The sequence below is a fragment of the Onychostruthus taczanowskii genome, unplaced genomic scaffold (genome assembly GCF_017590055.1).
Source record: "Onychostruthus taczanowskii isolate IOZ18803 unplaced genomic scaffold, ASM1759005v1 scaffold6, whole genome shotgun sequence".
Lineage (NCBI taxonomy): Eukaryota > Metazoa > Chordata > Aves > Passeriformes > Passeridae > Onychostruthus > Onychostruthus taczanowskii.
In genome coordinates this window covers 16,296,980-16,314,494 of record NW_024503679.1, presented here as the reverse complement: position 1 = coordinate 16,314,494, position 17,515 = coordinate 16,296,980, and the positions used below count along the sequence as shown (strand labels likewise).

The 17,515-nt window shown below is 47.9% G+C and overlaps 1 protein-coding gene across 1 annotated transcript in view; it reads left to right on the top strand.

Moving 5' to 3' along the window:
- The first annotated feature begins 4,935 nt into the window (after positions 1-4,935).
- Positions 4,936-17,515, top strand: part of IGDCC4 (immunoglobulin superfamily DCC subclass member 4) — an 83,424-nt gene continuing 70,844 nt past the window's right edge. Inside the window, exon 1 of the mRNA XM_041418788.1 lies at positions 4,936-5,044. Within this exon, the coding sequence (XP_041274722.1) occupies positions 4,936-5,044 (109 nt within the window). The remainder of the gene's footprint in view (positions 5,045-17,515) is intronic.

Below are 17,515 nucleotides of genomic sequence, written 5' to 3'. Positions count from 1 at the left end.
CAAGTCACTTGTCTTGACTGATCACAGAATCCCAGAATGGTTTGGGTTGGAAAGGACCTTAAAGATCATCTCATTCCACCCCCTGCCATGGACAGGAACACTTTCCACTATACCAAGATGCCCAAGTCTCCATCCACCCACCCTGGTCTTGGGCACTTCCAGGGATGGGGCAGCCACAGCTTTTTTTAGTGTGAAGCCATTCTCCCTTGTCCTGTCGCTCCATGCTCTTGTTAAAGTCCCTCTCCATCTTTCTTGTTGGCTCCCTCCAGAATCAGTCAATGTGTCTCTGTGTGAGGCAAAATCACATTTGATTTAGCAAAGCCTCACCTGGGTTATAAGTCCCAGGAAGAGCAAGAAACAGGGCACCTGGACATCCCAGCAGCAATACAAATCAAAGACATAAAAACCCAGTCTGAGTTTGATCTGCAAAGCTTTGTAAATGCTGGAGGTTTTTACCTTACTTTAACATGATATTTTTCCATGTGCAGGCAGAGGGATGATGTTGGTACTTGGAATCCACCCTGCTCTCATTCCTGCTCCGTAGCCTGGCACCGTCTACATGAGAACTCCCCCATCCTGGATCTGTGCAGGTTTTTTCAGGGTGTGAGTCCCTCCTCACCCGTGGCTCTGGCTGTTGGACCAGGGCCCTTGCATGCAGAAATCCCTTTTGCCATGAACACATTTTAAATACAAGCTTCCGAATCTCATTACGTGCTGCCTTTTCCATTCGTTTTCCTCCTAACAATGCACCTGCCAATATCTGCCCCTGAGCTCCATTTTAAGCAGCATTTTCCATAGTTAATGTCACACTCTTGCTCCCAATCTATCTTTGGCAACTGCTGACTGCCTGCAGCAGGACCAGAGGAAGAAGGAAAGCCCTCCCTGGGTATAACAATAACACAACACCCATTCCTGGAAGAATGATGAGATAGGCTGGGTAATAAATATTTATAAGAGCAAGCGTAATGAAATGGATGTGCAGGATGCTGAGTCTCCCTTAGGGTTTGGTCATCACATGTTTTTTTCCTCTTTTCTTTCTTCCCTGTGATACAGAATTGTCCTGATGTCCCTGGGTTGTTGAGCAAATTGCTCATTGTGTTGCTCACTTACACCATGCATGTTATTATGTGCAACCAGCTGCTCCTGTTTGGCATTGCTCACGCATACGGAACAGGAGGCTACCGTCACTTTCCTTGTCTGGAAGTCAACGTTCCCTCCAGTGCTGAAGTTGCTGCCAGACCAGAAGAAGTCTGGGAACAAAGTGAGTCCTGGTGTAAAGGTCCCCAAGAGACTGCTTTTCTGGGAAGACCAAGGGTGAAGTCTTGCAGTGACTTTGAGCTGATCCAGCTTTGTACTGCTGTGAAAAACTTCCTCATGTCTCTGTCTGTCTATTCCCATTGCTTTCCTTGTGCTGGCACTAACTCCTGAGTGATTGCACAGGGAGCTGGAGCAGGGCCCTGATTTTGTTGTTAATGTTGTCGCCAATTAAGTTTTCAGCACCATCCTTTCCTCTGTCCAGCTCCAGGCTCATTCAAGCACTAATACCGTCACAAAGGAAAGAGCAGCCAACTCTTCTGGTAATTAGAGCTGCTTAAATCCGTCATAAAATGTCAACCTCAGCCCTGCAGACACGTCTGGAGTCAGGGATGGTCAGAAAACGGAGCAAGGCTGTATATGAGACTGGGAAGTTTAATCCTGCTTGGGAGAGAAAGGATCTAAGCTGTGAATCTTCTTGCTCCACTGCTTTTTCTCTGAAATACCTTCTCCTTGTTCAGGTTTATTTTATTTTAGGGTGTCTATTTTGCAGCAGGTGGTGTTCTTTACCTGCACTTGTTTAGTAACTCATACAACTACATCCTGGTAGTCTGAATCCCACAGCTGCCAGCTGGAAGTAGACATGGGCTTCTTCATGTGGGTTTGGATTCAGAGGCTGGGGAAGTTCTGATTCAGAACCCTCTGTAATGTGGTGCTTTGCTTCAAGGTCTCTTCCACTACTAAAGCCTTACAAGAAGCATGGATCCCCCTTGGCTACACGCTGCCTGCATGGGAAAAAACGCTAAAAAATGAGGGTTTTGACCCTTAAAATAGGACTTTACATCCTAAAAAGATGTGTCTTTGGATGTTCAAAATTTCTGCTCAGCTACTTAAATTTATAGCACCTTTTGCTGGGTTTGCCTAGTGGGCTGTTACTCCTGGGATCTTATACAAACCAAGACAAGTGTACGATACACTGTCCATACACCTGACTCACCAAAAAAATTTTTGTAGCACAGAAATAATGTCTCTCAAAGGGGGAACAAAAAGCTGAACTACCAACACTTGCCACTTACTGCTGCTGCTTCACCTGTCACACTTTCTTCTCTCAAAGTATGGAACGCTGGGGAGTCTGTAGCACATAAATGGGGGGTTTGCTGCCCTGAGTACTGGAGCAGAAGTGCCATTGTCTGGGAAGGAACGTCCCTTCTGTTGGCATGGCTGCTGCCACTTTGTTCTTTACGGACTGACAGCCAGGGAGTTATCTGATCCTTCCCAAACCCACTAAGTGGCTCTTTAGCCAGCCTCTCCCTCTGTAAGTGCCACAGGGAATCATTTCACCTCGGTGGGCAGACGCTGGGACTTGGTGCTGCTCCTGCAGAGCACAGGTGGTGTCAGTGAGAAGGAGCTGGTGCTCCGGGTGATGTTTCTGCTGCTCTCTCAGTTCAGGGGCTGTTTGCCAAGTCGCTGTTTTTTTCTTTTCCCCAGGGACAGATATTCAAAGACTATGTGTTGCAAGCTTGGGTTTGTTGAAATACTGGTTTCATTCCTGTTTCCACAGACATGCAGGAAGACAAAGAGGTGCCAGAGAGGAATTAAGTAACACTAAGATCAGGTAGAGAGTTAAGCCTGGGTCTTTCAAAGCCTAGTCTAACCCTGGCTTGTTGACATGGAACTCGGTCAACGCCTTAACACAGGCAAGTGCTTTTAGCCAGAATTTGCAGTGTTTTGTAGACAACTAGCAATTTTCCTTGTTTATATTAATGTAAGACTTTCCTCACTGCAAGGTAAAGTTTTTTACTTGCTTAAAGGGAGGGAGAAATATCTGGAGTTTGAAGAAAAACGGGCAGGGGTGTGTCTGAAAGAAACCACTGGCAGACACAAGCAGACATTTCTTTACAGCCTAGTTAAAGCAATTTGACAGCACCCTTAAAACCACCTCACACATAAAGGAGCAGGTGGGGAAGGACTCAGAAAGAAAGAAGGGTTTGTAATCTTTACTTCTATGCTGGACTGGTGCAGAAAAGGATGTGGATATTACTACCCACTTTCCTTTCCACAGGGAGGTGAGATGGTGCAGAAATGAGTCCAGTGGAATGTTGTGGCCTTATTATGCACTCCTTCCCAGCAAGGTGCACAGTGAGTGCCCACCTGATGTTGGGCAAAGCCCCTCTGCACATCCCTTCAGAAGAGGGGGCTGCTGCCTCTCAGAGCTGGTCTGTATTGGCTACTGCTACTGCCAGGTATGAACTTAGAGATGCATAACTCACACTCCCGGGAAACCTGCTTCCCACCACACAGCCTTTCTGGTTTCATTTAAGTTTTTATAGTTCATTATACAAGCTAATAAATAGGAAGGTCTGGATTAAAAAGGTTTCTTTTTTTCATACCCTGCATAGCTGAAGCCCCCTCCACATTCCACACTGCTGTGATAAAACATGCCTATGTGCTGGGCAGCTTTGTACCCTTTTGGAGGGCAAAGCAGACCCACTCTGGATGCAACTGCCCTTGTGTTTGGTGCCAGGTACCACTGCCTAAAGGACTTGGTATCATTTGCTCTCAGGATTAAACCTGCACCTGTGGCTTTACGCACACACATGTGGTGCGAGTTTGTGTCTGGGACCCAGCCAAGCCAAATGGGGAGGCAGCAACTTTGGGCTCCATCTCTCATCTCCTTGCCTCATTTCCACTGCTTGGCTCAGCTGATGGATAGGTCCTGCCTCTCTCCTCAGCGATGGGGTGCAGACATGCCACACCATGTACTTTATTTGTTTTATTTTTACAGTCGGCTGAGAAGCACAGGCAAGGCTTTGACGACCAATGATATACACTGATATACTGATGAAATACAATTATATACACCTGAAGGAGTGTGCCTTGAAACTGAACCCCAACAAAGCCACGGCGATGCGGTTACTGGTGTCCGTTTGCCTCCGCTGCCGGCCGGGCTCGGCGCGCTGAGCTCCCGCAGCCCCGACGGGCAGCGGGGCCGGGGAGGCGTCCCCGGCAGCACCGTGAGGGGAGCGCGGCGGCGGGAGCTGCGTGGTGCCCTCCACGCTCACCCGTGGAAAACCGGGGAAAAAACCCTACAGAGCTGGGGGGTGGAATTTTAATTTAAAAAGCCACATAAAATGTTACAAATGTTTGTGGCTTGTGGAGCTGCTGGCGAGCGGAAGAGTCCCGCACCTGCCGTCCACCCCCTCAGGGAGCGGGGCCACTCCCGGGGCCGGCTGAGGCATCCCCGGGAAGCACCGTGAGGGGAGCGCGGCTGCCGAGGGCGGTCCGGTACCCTCCACGCTCACCCGTGGCAAAACCGGAAAAAAAATACTAAAGAGATTGAAGCAAGAAAATACTAAAAAACACCACATAAAATGTTATAAATGTTTGTGGCTTGTGGAGCCACCGGCGGGCGGAGAAGCCCCGCACCTGCCGTCCCCCACCCTGAGGGAACGCGACTACTCCCCCCGCCGCGGGCTGGCAGCAACCTGTTGGTGCGGGCGCTGCCGGGCGGCGGGAGGAGCCCCTCGGAGGGGCGGCCGGGCCGCTGACAAAGGCGGAGCAGCGGCAGCCCAGGGCCGCCCCCGGCAGCGGGGCCCGGCGGGCAGCGCGGGGCTGGGGCTGGGGCCGGGGCGCTCGCACAAGATGGCGGTGGGGCGGCGGGAGAGCGCGCTCCCCTCGTAGATGCGGCCGCGGCGGCCCCTGCTCCCGGCGCCCGGCGGGGCTTACATGGCGCTGGAGGACCTGCTGCTTTGTCTCTGCTTCTCCGCCCTAGCCGTCCTGGCCGTGCAAGGTGGGTGAGGAGGGAGAGGAGGGAGGGAAGGGGTCGGTGCCCCCCAGCCCGCGGGCGGCCGCGGTGCCACCTGCCCTCACATGGGTAGCGGGCGGTTCTGCGGGATGCGCTCCCTGGCCGGTCACCCGCTGTACCAGCCCTCCTTCCCCTTTAGTGGCCTTTTACCCCAGTCGTCCTTTCTCCCCTTAGTGGCCGTCCTGTCCCTCCGTGACCATTCCCCCCCTCTCCCCATCCCCTTCTTTTCTCCAAGTCAGACGATAGCTGTGCTCGTGGCCCATGCCTAGATGGTGCTTTCTTTGGAGTCATCATTTGGGGGGTGACATGGGGAGTGACAGCCTCACACTTTGAGGGTGACGCTCCCCACAAGAACTCCCGTCAGTGTATGGGGCTGGGGGGGGACGGCAGACCCGCAGGAGCAGCTTTCCACGGCCTCTGCCTGGACAGTGGCAAGTTTCTGCCAGAGGGACAGTGGCTGTGCCAGGGTGATGGGGAATGAAGAGCTTGTGTGGCACTGGGTGGCTCAGAGCAGGCCCAGGTGGCCAGCGAGGCCGTGGAGGGGCCCTTTGCCTCCCTTGCCCTGCTCCTGCCGAAATGGGACACACGGGTAGGCAGATGTCCCGTTGGTCAAGGAAGTGACCCAGGAATAGCCATGCTCCTCACGCTCGTGTTTTGCAATGGTTACGCAAACAGCGCCGTGTGAGGGCACACGTACGCGGCCACCGGGCGTGTTGGTGGCTTTCTGGGGTTGCCATCAAAGTTGGCATTGAGGGTCAGCTGAACTGTCGCACCTTGGGGTGTGGGTTCCTTCTCTCTGTGCACACAACCCACAAAAGGTTTTGTTCTCATCCCCGAGAAGGGTTTGGAAAGGTACGGGTTGGCAGAACTGCACCAAAAAATGTGAGCGTGTGCCAGGGACTTGCTCTTGTTTAAAATCCCCTGTAAACGGGGTATTGTGGTGGAGGAGCCATCCCCATGTCATTGTACATTTTTATTCCTTTTATGATGCATTCAGGTTCAGCAGAGCATAATAACAGCACGTGGATGGCTGCAGGGTTGTTTTTCTTTTCTTTCTTTTTCCTCAGAGCACTGTGAGCTCCCGTTAGGGGTAGGTTATGATTCAACATAGGTGCAGCTTTATGGTGACTGTTGTGGAAGTGAATAACGGTCCATGTAAATGGCCCATTGTCACCAGTGAGTGTTGGTTTTCCTAGATGGGTGGCAGGCTGTGACCCCACCAGCAGCCAAGGGGCTAGGCTGGACTGAGTGGGAGCTGTGTCTCCTGTGAGTTTGAGCAAACAGCTAAGTGGATCCCAAGACTTGTAATGGAGAACAATGATTTAAAAAGAAAAAAAAAAAAAAAGAAAAAGGCAAACAAAAAATGGGGGTGGTGGAGTGGATGTTGTTTTTCCAAACCCACTTCAACAAGAAAACTTCAGATGCTTTGCGAGAATTTGTAGTTGTGGTTTCTTGGTGTTTCTTGCAAGCAGTTAGGCAGCTAGTGAAAATTGTTGCTGTTTGTTTTCTAACAATGGGACACGTCCTGTGTAGGGAGGCAGTGAGTGCGTCTGCACAGTCTTCGGACGTGCTGCTGGATACGTGTGGATGTGCTTTCCAACAGGTGGGTTTGATTCTGAAAAGAAAAACATGGACTTGTTTCAATCTGAAATTAATTTGGCAGAGAGTTGAAATGGTTTTGGGAAAGTCTGTGTTTGATCCCAAAGCCGCATGTGTTTTGATCCAAAGTTCAAGCCTCTCTGGGTATGAAGTTTGTAGGAGAGAAGTAGAGTGGAAAACCTTCCCCCCTCTGGACTTGATGGAAGCAATGCCAGTGTACACTTGCTGGGGAAGTGATCCAGTGTTTTTGAAAGCTTTCTGCTTTCTGACTTTGAGCCTGTTTTCCCTTCAGTAGCAGGAAAGGGGTTTGAGGAAAAAAAAAACCAAGCACTAAACAACCTCTTTTCAGTTGACTCCAACAAGGGGGCTGTGCTGGTTCCTTTCCTTGGGACTCTCTACAGGGGACGTGTTGGTGGGAAGTGCGCTGAGCTTTCCATCCTAGGGATAAGCTGAAATCCACCTGGTTTTGTGCAGTTCGGTTTTGTGGTTGAGTTCTCCTGCTATTTCCTTTTTCGACACCACCTCACTTGAGTTGTGATTTGTTTTATCCTTCCTGTCGCGTTCGCCTTGGCGGCGTGACCCCGCCGCCGCTGCCTGCCGTGAGAGCCCGTGCCGGGGAAGTCGGCGTTCCCGTTGTTGGGAATCGCGTGTCCCTGCTGCGCTTCGCAGGATGTCACCTGCCTGCGGGTCCGCCGGCCCTGTGACCGTGGCGTGGCGGTGTCACCGGGATGGGCGGTGCAGGGGAGAGATGTTTCCTGCCGCCCCAAGAAACGGGGGGCGCTGACAGTGCCGAACACGGTGCGCACAGCGCTGGCGAGGCTTCACCTGTATCCCGTTTCCAGGGGCAGCGTTCTCGTGCCGGAGCTTGGAGCTCGCTGCCGTTGTGCCGTGCCTCTGGTGACAGCCAGTCTCCAAGCCAGGCAGGGGCTGCTCTAGCGTGGGGAGTGCTTTTGATGGCATTTCTCTGTTTCTCTTCTAGTGTGTGAAGCTGAAGGAGAAACTGCTGAGGCTTAATTCTGGTTTTGTCTCTCCTGTTTTCCCTAGGTTTTTCCTTTTTTATTTTTTTTGGGTTTTGTGCCTTCACTGCCTTGAAGTCCAAAATGAAGCAGAATGGGCTCATTTTCGGGCGTATCCCCCTCTTTTGCAACAGACTTTCTCCTGGCAGCTGCAGCAGATTTGATCTGCTGTGGGGGCCCTGTGGGGTGGGTGACTTCTGGTCATACATGAGGCCCTTCAGAGTGGCGCAAGTAAGAATTGGAAAAGAAAATATTTGGCAATCTGCCTTTCCCTGGGGATGAAAGGAGATTGTTTTTCCTGCATGTAGCCTGGTTTGGAGATGGAGGCAGCTTCTGTAGGACAGCACAGGTGTCTCTGCACTGGGAGCATCTGGGCCTCCTGAGTATGTGAAGCACTGGGGTGGGCTGTGGCATACAGGACATCTCTCCTGACTGCCCACTGTGATCCTGGACCAGTTACTTCATCTGCTCTGGCAACCTCATGGCCCACTTCAGCCAAATGTAGAGATGCTTCTTTGTGTCAGAGGTGAGGATGAAATCCATCAATAAGTATTCAGCACATACATGATCTTTCTCACACTAGTGCACAGCTATCCTGAGGGCAGAGTGCTGTGCTGTCCCATGGGTTTGTGACTCCTGATACCATATTGCTTGCTGGATGATTTGAATTCTTACCTCCCTTGGAGCTGCTTTTCCAAAGGCTGTCTGTTCTCCCAGGGAAAAAATCCAGGTGCTGGTGAACCAGTCTGGGCATTTGCAGTGTAAGAGATGCTGCTTGCACGATTTACATACTCCTCTCCTGGTTAAATGGCTTCAAGGCCATTAGGCCTAGTCATGGTTATATAATTAAGATGGGAATTAATATTTAATCTGATTGTAATTTGTTGCTGGAATCCATCCCAAACCGTATTTCTGCATGAGGTGAGTGGGTACCTGAGGGAAAACTGAGGCCAGTGTTACATACAGGGTATTTTTTGCATGGACACTGGGAATAACAGGTCTGCCTTGGGTGACAGAGAAACCCTAACCTTTACAAACCCTGAGTGATCACAGTCATTTTGTTATCAGTAGGAAGCAAATGTTTGTTTTATAGTCAGCTGTAATACTAGAGGGGATTTGGTAAATCCTTGTTATCAGTACTTGCCAAGTGCGTGTTGGGCCAAAATCAACTCTGGTGCAATTTCATTACTTTCTGAAGAACTGGATCCACTTGCCTACAGTATTTTTTGCTGGTTTTTGAAGGTGAAGAGGCGTAGTTATCTCATTCAGTTGTCTCCCTTTTCTTTTTCCTGGACCTGCTGGTCAGTCATAACTAGTTTGGACATGGAGAATTCAGAGTTGTTGAAAATAAGTGACCAAGTAGAGAAGGGAAATGCAGATTCTGCATGGACTGAAGGACAGGGACTGGAAAACCCACTTGTGGAGGAGCCTGAGTGCCTCAATGGCAGGAAGAGCTTTGAGCAGATCATGAACCTTTTTTGGGTAGGACTGGGCAATCCACTCTTGAGACACAAAACTGTAGGAAATCACAATCCAGTGTCCTTGTATTCATTTGTTTATTTATGAAGTCTTTTCTGCTATAAAACATGACTTATGATTACATCAGCATACATGTTATGGGGCTTGGTGTCTGTTTTGCTTTCCTCTCTTTTTTTGGGAAAGCAATTCCAAACACAGGATTTGGAGCTGCTGTGACTTTGGTTATTTTCATTGTCTTTGTGTTGGTCACTTGCTGTCTCTGCCTCAGTTTCCCCACTTGTTCCCACTGAGCAGAGGATGCTGTTACACACTGTAAACATGAAGAACACCATCACTCTAAGTACCCTTCTTGTATTTATTAAATCCCTTGAGTAAGTGGCCTCCAAGTGCTGCTTGTGCTTTTCTGACTTAACAGCTTGCTGGTGAGAGGATCCACAGTTGCTAAAACTGAATCTGCCACCTTCATAGAAAGCAGCATTAAGCTGTGTTTTCACAAGCCCTTCTAGAGCTGCCAAACCCTCCACCAGACATGGGGGGAGGTCTGAAGAGCTTCTAATTTATCTGACTATCACTAGTATGCTGATGTCATCCTTGAAACACCATTGAATTTCCTAATTCTGAAGAGTAATGGAGGCATCAAGGAAGAGGAAGAGCTGGTCAGGAAGGTAAAAATCTGGAGTTGCAGCTGCTGAGAAGGGAAATTCCATGGGAGAGCCAAACCAGGTGTCTGAGTCTGTCTGACACTGTCCTGTTTGCAGGTGTCAGGACACTGTGAGTGTGTAGGTCATGGAGCTTCTCCCCTGGACGTGTTTTTGTTCGTGTCACTGGCGCCCATTGCTGTCTCTGTTTGAGTCAGATCCTCTCCCGCTCCTAATCCATGTGATCCTGCTGTTGTGATATAGGCTTGCTTTATCTGAGAAGTCCAGCAGCTGCTGTGTCTTATCTCCGTGGGTAATAAACATACTTTGTGGTGATTATGATAAGCAATTACTGTGTTCCAGGGAAACTTTCGTATCAGATGTTCTCAAATTATTTAAAAATCTTTATCAGCATTTTAAACACAATTGCCTGTTATTGCCTTATGAAATTCAGCTGAGCTATGGAATAAGCTGGTTTATTCTATCTTTTCTTGTTTTTTCATGTTTTAATTATTTTTTCAGATCTTTCATGGAGTTCTTGAGGACAGGTCATTAATATTAAAGGTGTGTTAATGAAATGTGAGCATCCTCAAGGTTTGCTCTCAGCCCAGATTGGTGGGAGAATTAAAATCTGGCATGTGAAGTATTGCATTTGTGCTCAGTCTGCTGTGGCTCTTTCCCTTGTTCCAACGGACTTCCCTGGTCTCATTTCCTGCTCGGGTCTTTGAACCACGTTCCCTTTGGAGCTGGGATGGCTCAGCACCTTGTTAAATGTAAGATTTTGGGAAATTAAACAGTTAAAATGGTGCTGGGATGGCAGATCTTGGTGGAGTAAACCTGGGATGTGGAAGCGATGCCAGGCTGGCAGCAGGGATGTGATAAAGTCCTTTGTCTGTTTCACTGTGTGCTGGGAAATGTGCATCCTTGATTGTTTCTAAATTGACTGTCGATAGATGATCAAGTTAATTGGTGTGACCAAAAGGTCATTACTTAATGAAATGGATTTCCCATGCCCTGTCAATGCACTGAGAGTTTAGGCAAAATCTGACTGTTCATGCACTCAGGGCTTTGATAAATCTTCTTTTTTCAGAAACATCATCAGTGCTTACAGGTTCCAAAATTACCTCAGGTTTTGCACTTAAGGCAGGACTGTCCCTCTGTGGCTCTTGGCTGGCTGTTGGGTACAGCTGCAGAATGGGTGCATGTATTTTCCAGACAAAAGTGGAATTTTCCCTGATATTAAAACTAGTCAAGGGTTCACTGATTATTTTTTTCTGTGCATGTGAGAAGGCTTTTATGTTCTTTTGGAAATCTTTGTCTCTTTTTAGCTGATGGTCTAGTGAAAATGTGCTCTTGCCTTTCTGGGGTTATCTGTGCTGCTTTAGAGCAATGATGAGCATAGTCCTCCTAATTACATAGACCCAGAGGGACTGAGCCTGTTTGAGCCCATTTTTGTGCCCTCGCAGTCCCACCTGTCTGTCTGTCTGTGGCAAAACCTTGGAAGAGCTTGTAACAAAGGGACAGGGAGCTTTTCATGGAAAGAAGAACCAAACCAAGCCAAGGGCTGGGGAGGGCAGAGAATTAACATGTGTTCAGGCTGATATTGGGGGGTCAGCATGTGGTTTGGGGATGGGACTTGCCCCTGTGTGGGAGATAAGGGGCTCGTTGGAGGTTATCTTCAACAGAGGGGTCCAGAGTGTGGTGTGGGGTGGAGGAGCTGGGGCTGCTGGCTTGGCTTCATTGTTTTTCTGCTTGATAGCTGTTTCCCCTTGTTGCAGAAGCTAGGGCAGCCCTGCTGTTGGAGAGTTCAGGCTGTGACAGGACGGTGATCATATCCTTCATGGGTCTGTGTGGCTTGCAGAGACACTTCCGAAGGCACTTTGTGTTGTTCCATAGCAAGGCACCTTGGCAAAATACCATCAGATAAGATAAAAGGGAAAAAAGAATCCCAGGATCTGATCCAACACCAGCTCCTCTGCTGGGCTGGCAAAAATTGTTTAGATTTTCCCTCCCAAGAATGGTTTTGTAAACATAATACTGCCTATTAGCCATGTAAATTACTGTCATTGGTGGCAATTGTTGTGATGGAAAGATAAGTGTCTTGAAACTCTGGTTTGATTTACCCCTCCTGTCCCCCCAGCTTGCTAACCAGTTGTTTGTGTGAGTGCTGATTGCGGCTTTTGTCAGAGAAATCAAAATATTGATCAAATTTATTTAGCTCTGTGTTCCCTAGGTCACAGTAAATGCAACTTTTCTTTCTTTTCCTTTGTATTCTTTTTATCTGTACTGAAAACAAAAGGAACTGTTGCTCAAGAAGATGAGCCATACGTTCCCAAAGTCGAAAGTCATCCACTTGAAGAGGGTCCTTAGGAGCAGGCTTCCTATCTGGAGGCTTTCCTCGAGAGTCTGTCAGTGGGAAATCTGGTGAGCAGCATTACCACAAGTACTATTGTGGATTTTCTTTACATGCAGAGTGGGGAGAGATGGAAGTTTCTCCCAGCTGCTGGCAGAGAAGAGCTTCCCATTTACTTCATGCTTATGGCTGCTGCCAGGATTTGCTGTTTAGCAGCAGGGGAGTTAAGTGAGGGGTGAAAGGCTTCAGCAACACTTCAGCACCCGGGCACGAGGCTGAGCTGTCAGACCATTCTTTGTTTTTTTACACTGGTGAAGGCACTTGGGATAGTTCAGTATGTTTAAGGCAAGCAGTATAATGTGCTGCCTTCTTGGGTACTGTGGCAAGCTGAGACGTTTCTCGTTCCAGGTTTAATGGTTGTGCTTGAAAAAGAGCATCTCTTAAAAAAAGCAACACCCACTTCTGACTTAAACATTTGCTGTGGGTGCTTGTCCATCACAGCCCCTCGGGAGGATGGTTTGACATCCTCGCTCAGCGATGTGCAACCTTCAGTTTGAGTTCACCCCTCTGGGGTTTCTATGGGTGTGTGAAGACAGGAACTGCTGTGAAGAGCCTCCCTGTGAGGATGTGTACACTCACTGAATTTCCTGATAAACTGCTCTTTACTGAGCTGAGTACATGCAGGTCCTTGAGTCTTTCACCTGTTTTCCATCCATAATCTCAGCCTTCTATAGTAACAGTAGTAAGTAAGCCCTGCTTTTCTCAGCAGTCAGGTGTTTGCTCTGCTGGGAAAGTCTTTTACTCCTTCAGTTCAGAGCCTGTCTCAGTTCAGAGCCTGTCTTCTTGGATCTGGATTGTGCAGATCCCTAGGGCACCAATTCCCCCCAGCTCAGTTCAGAGCTGCCATTCAGCTCAGACAACCAGTGCTGGATGTGGCTTTCTAGATGTGATGTGATCAGAGCCAGCTGAGGGAAGAGTAAGGAAACCTTCATCTCCCAGAGTGTCTCTTTGCAGTGTAGCTGAGCCGTTGCTGAGGCAGATTTGGGGTGTTGCAGCAGGAGGCTCACATGCAAGAAACCAGAGGAAGCATCAGGATGGGGCACATCTGTGTAACTTTCATTTAGATTTTAAACAGGAAGGCTAAGTTGCTATTTGGTATGTGGTATGTGCAGGCCTGTAAATGAAAATTCCTGAATACTTTTTTGTGTATTTTCAAGTTTGTGAGGTTTAAAAATATGCTGCCCTCATAAGAAGTATTTTCTTCTCACCAGAAACTTGCTGGGCTGCACATTTGACAGAAGTAATTTTTATAGCGTTTTTTAAGCTGAACTAATTGTGTATTTTGGAAGGAGGAAGACAATGATGGGGATGTGTGTCTATATATAGGTTACATTAAAAAGGTGACTTGGATTATCCTGCAAGTTATCTGAGCAATGTAAAGATTTCTGCTGGAAAATGCAAGTGATTATAGGCTGGTGACTGACAAATAATCCTTGGCTAATATGGGTTGGGCTCAATTAATGTTAATCCCTGCTCAACAGTAGTAAAAGTTGGATAAAGGAGATTTTGCAAGGCTGTTGTTGACCTGAACGCGAGAATGATCACACAGCATTCCCTGAAATAAAACTGGCTCTCTGGAAGAGACATCATTCTCAACATTTGTTTCTAACAGTAGAGAAGGAGCTATTCAAAGTGGCCCCAAATTGCCTGGTTATGAAGATGAGGATTTCTCCTCTGGTGCTGGTGCTATGTGCTGAGGCACAACAAACCTCATTAAAGGAGGAGCAGCGGTAATTAGTCTAGATTAATGGAAATAAATCTGGTTTTAGTAACAAATGAGGTTGGATTCCTTGGTCCAAAAGAGCCACCATCTATAGTGCTCATCTAGCAGTCGGATGCACAGAGGCAAAACTCTCCTCACTGTTGAGAAAAGTGGGTGATCTGGGGTGTTTTTGTTGAAATCTCAGCGTAAGTCCAGGTGTCTTTTTTAGATGTGTTTTGGTGAGATAAGCAGAAGCCCAGAGACGGCCAGGGAGAAGCATCACATCTGAGCCTGGGCCCCAAAGTGGTGTGACAGTCCCCACAGGAATTCTGCTGCTCGGATACTGTGTGTCTAAAGCCTGTCCTTCACCATTTGGAAGCAGACCCGGGCCTTTTACTGCTTTGTCCTCAAACTGTCAGGTTTCAGCTGGCTGCAGCTTTGGAAAACAGAAAGATTTATGTGCTCTGAAGAGAAACTTTCGCTGACAGTGGGTAAATGCACTGGAGATGCTGGAAAGTTAAACAGCCAAGTAGGTGTGAGGCATTTTTGAAGTAGGTTGTGAAATATATTTTCCTCCTGTTGTTATGATAGATGTAAGTTTAAGTTTGGAAATGGGAGGGTAGATTTCCACTCATTCTGACCCTCAGTCCTAACCATGTTCAAAAGTTTGTGCTGCTCCTTGTTTTCCTCCACCTTTAGGTGCATCCTTGTAGCCGCAGATATGGCTGTTATGTTGCTATTTTTCCTAACACAATCCCTGAGCTGTAAATGTCACTTTGCCCTTTCAATAATAACTGAGTTTCCAGATCACAAGCAGATGCTGCCTTTTCAAACAGGACTAGGTAAGAAGTTAAGCCAGGAGGATTAAAGTCTCAAGGTGGTCAAGTCCTTGGTAAGATCATGCATGTCTAGCTGTGAGCACCGCTTTGACTTCACAGTTTATCATCTCCCATTTTATTATTTTCTCTATCAAACCTGCCCTTTTATCTGTTATTGTCCCAGCAAGGCTGGCTGGCTGCATTGATAACATACCTGTGGGGTTAGGTGATAACAGAAAGAAGCAGAGCAGGTCTAGATAAAGCAGGGGTGGTCCACACCCGTGGAGGGAGCTGATGTCAGACATTGCAGCTGTAGCTGGGCAGTGAAGCCCTGATGGGTTTTGTGACTTCCCAAAGGACATGTGGTGGGTGGTGACAAGGCCATCCCTGGACAGGCTCGTGCTTTGTCAGGACTGCCCACACTGTCTGTTGTCTGCAAAATTAACTCCTGCCCTCAGCCCCCCTCACCTTTGCCTTGTGTTCCTGTGCTGCGTGGGTGGCACGTGTCCTTGTGTCCTTCCAGAGAAGTGACACCTCTCTTGGGGCAATGCGAGCTTGCAGTGACAGTCATCTGCACTGAGCTGTTAAAATGTACTTTTCCATTAGTTCTCTTTGTTGCTGTTCTGAATTGTCTTCTCTTCCCCTGTGTGCTGGCTCATTATTTCTTATTAATTCATGGTTTGTGCAATTACCTGGGAAATGCAGGAGAGTTGGCAGGAATTTGACGAGCCTGACTTCTCTTCTTGGAAGTAGATCACGTTTTTCCAGTGCAGCATGGGAGGGTTGGTTCTTGTCCTCTCTGAGTGACTAGTTGCACATCCAGGCCTTTCTGCAGGGGCTTTGCAGGACAGGTTGGCTGTTTGCAGAGAGCTGGAAAGCACAAGGAGCAGGGAGAGGGTCTATACGTGTATTTCCTTGTGTACCTGGTAGGATTGAAACCAGAGCTGTTCTTTGACATTCTGTAGCTGCTCTGCATTTATGGCACTTTACACCCTGCCCTGAAGACACACTCCAGTCTTGAACTGCAGCCTATCAAGAGTGAACAAGGAAGGCTCTTTGCTTAACTTCAAAATACAGAATTGTACCATAAATAGTTCTAAATACGTGCCAGGGGATTTTGTTTGTTGTGAAAACTCTCAGCTCAGTGAGGAGCGTGTGTGTCTTGGGTTGTCACTGAAGTGACACCCCAGCAGAAGGGTTCTTTGCCCCTTTTTTTTGGAGACAGTATTTCAGGTAAGAACAGAGATGTGATCTGGTTCCCTTTCTGCAAGGAGGAAGCCATCACACAGCAAGATAAGAGGGCTGTCACTGATTAAAATATAGCAGTTTGTCTGCTTGTACCTTGTGTTTTGTTGGCAAATCTGTTGTGACCCTGGCTTCCCCCTATGAATGCTTCTCTTTTTTTAAGGGTTGTATTCATGCATTGACTTCCCAGCTGCTACGAAGGACATCTTGATGGAAGCTGGACTAAGCTGTTTCCTGGATGGCTTCACAGCTTGACTTCAGGCTGTTGGTAGAGAAGGAGCTTTACCTGTCCTCCTCCTTCTACTTGTATTTTCAGGTGAACTGCAAAGTCTCATTACCCATGGGAGTGGCAGGGCTTTGAAGATTTCTGACCTAATTATCTCATTTGCACTGCAAGTAGCAGTAAAATCCATGTGCTGTCAGGGAGACTTTGCTGTTGTGGCAGCTATGCAGCAGTGGGTGAAAAAGGCCTTGTGAAAGGGCTCGTGCAGAGGGCTTGCTTCCCACAGAGCAGGCTGGCTCAGGCTGCCTGCACATTCCCAGCTGAACAGGTGCTTTCCTGCAAGGCCTGCATGAGGTATAAGTGAGAAGTTACTACGTTCTGGACTCCATGTGAGGCCCTCCAAATGCCTTTTTTGGGTAATGTTTATAAGGTCCAGCTCAGAAGGGGCTGGACCATTGTCTATGGAGGGGCTGCTCAGTTGTGGCATGGTGTGTACTTAAGAAAGTGCTGGGTTAAATATAGCAAGTTTCAGTGGTGTGTGAGAGCTGTGATAGAGCTATGTATTTGCACATCATTTCTGAGACTCTCTTAGAGTCATGTCTCTGTATTTATGCCTGTATATAAGGAATCTTCTGCTGTTGGAGTGAAACGGATCAAAATATTAACTCTAGCTATTCCCACCTGCAACTTTAGTGAAGTGTTGCTACATCTCTTGTGGGCAAGGAACTTGTGAGGTAGACTGTGGTCTAAGCAACACTTAACTGTGTAGCAAGAAGGCAAGAAAAAGGAGTGTGGGAATATTTGGTGCCTTGATCATCAGTTGAAGGCAGAGGGATGAGAAAGATCTTTGAAGATTAATATCTTTGATCTTGAAGATGATGAAAAATTCAGAAACATTAGAGTATGCTCCATCCTGGTATAATTTCTTGTGTCTTTTTGGGTCAGTATCTCTGTGCTCCTGTACCTAATGGAAACAGTAAAAACTATGGCTAAAAAGGATCAGGGTGATAGTTTGTTTTCAGATGCTACGGGTAGCTGTCCCTGAGGGGTCTGTAAGAGCATTTTTCTCTGACCTCCTCTCTGAGCTGTTGTTCAGAGTCATCTTCCAAGTTTCTGTGTGGTTGTGGCTCAGTGGAAGGCAGCAGATCAGTTCCTGTGGCAAAACTGGGACCTGTCACAAAATCTTGGCAAAATGCTGGTTCCCCCTGGCATGATGTGAGGGTCTGAGTCAACCCTCCCAGTACTGATTTGTTGTGAAGCCAACCAGTCTCTCCAAGGGCTACTGCTTATTCCTAGTAACTCTCCCTGTGGCTTGTGTAGCCA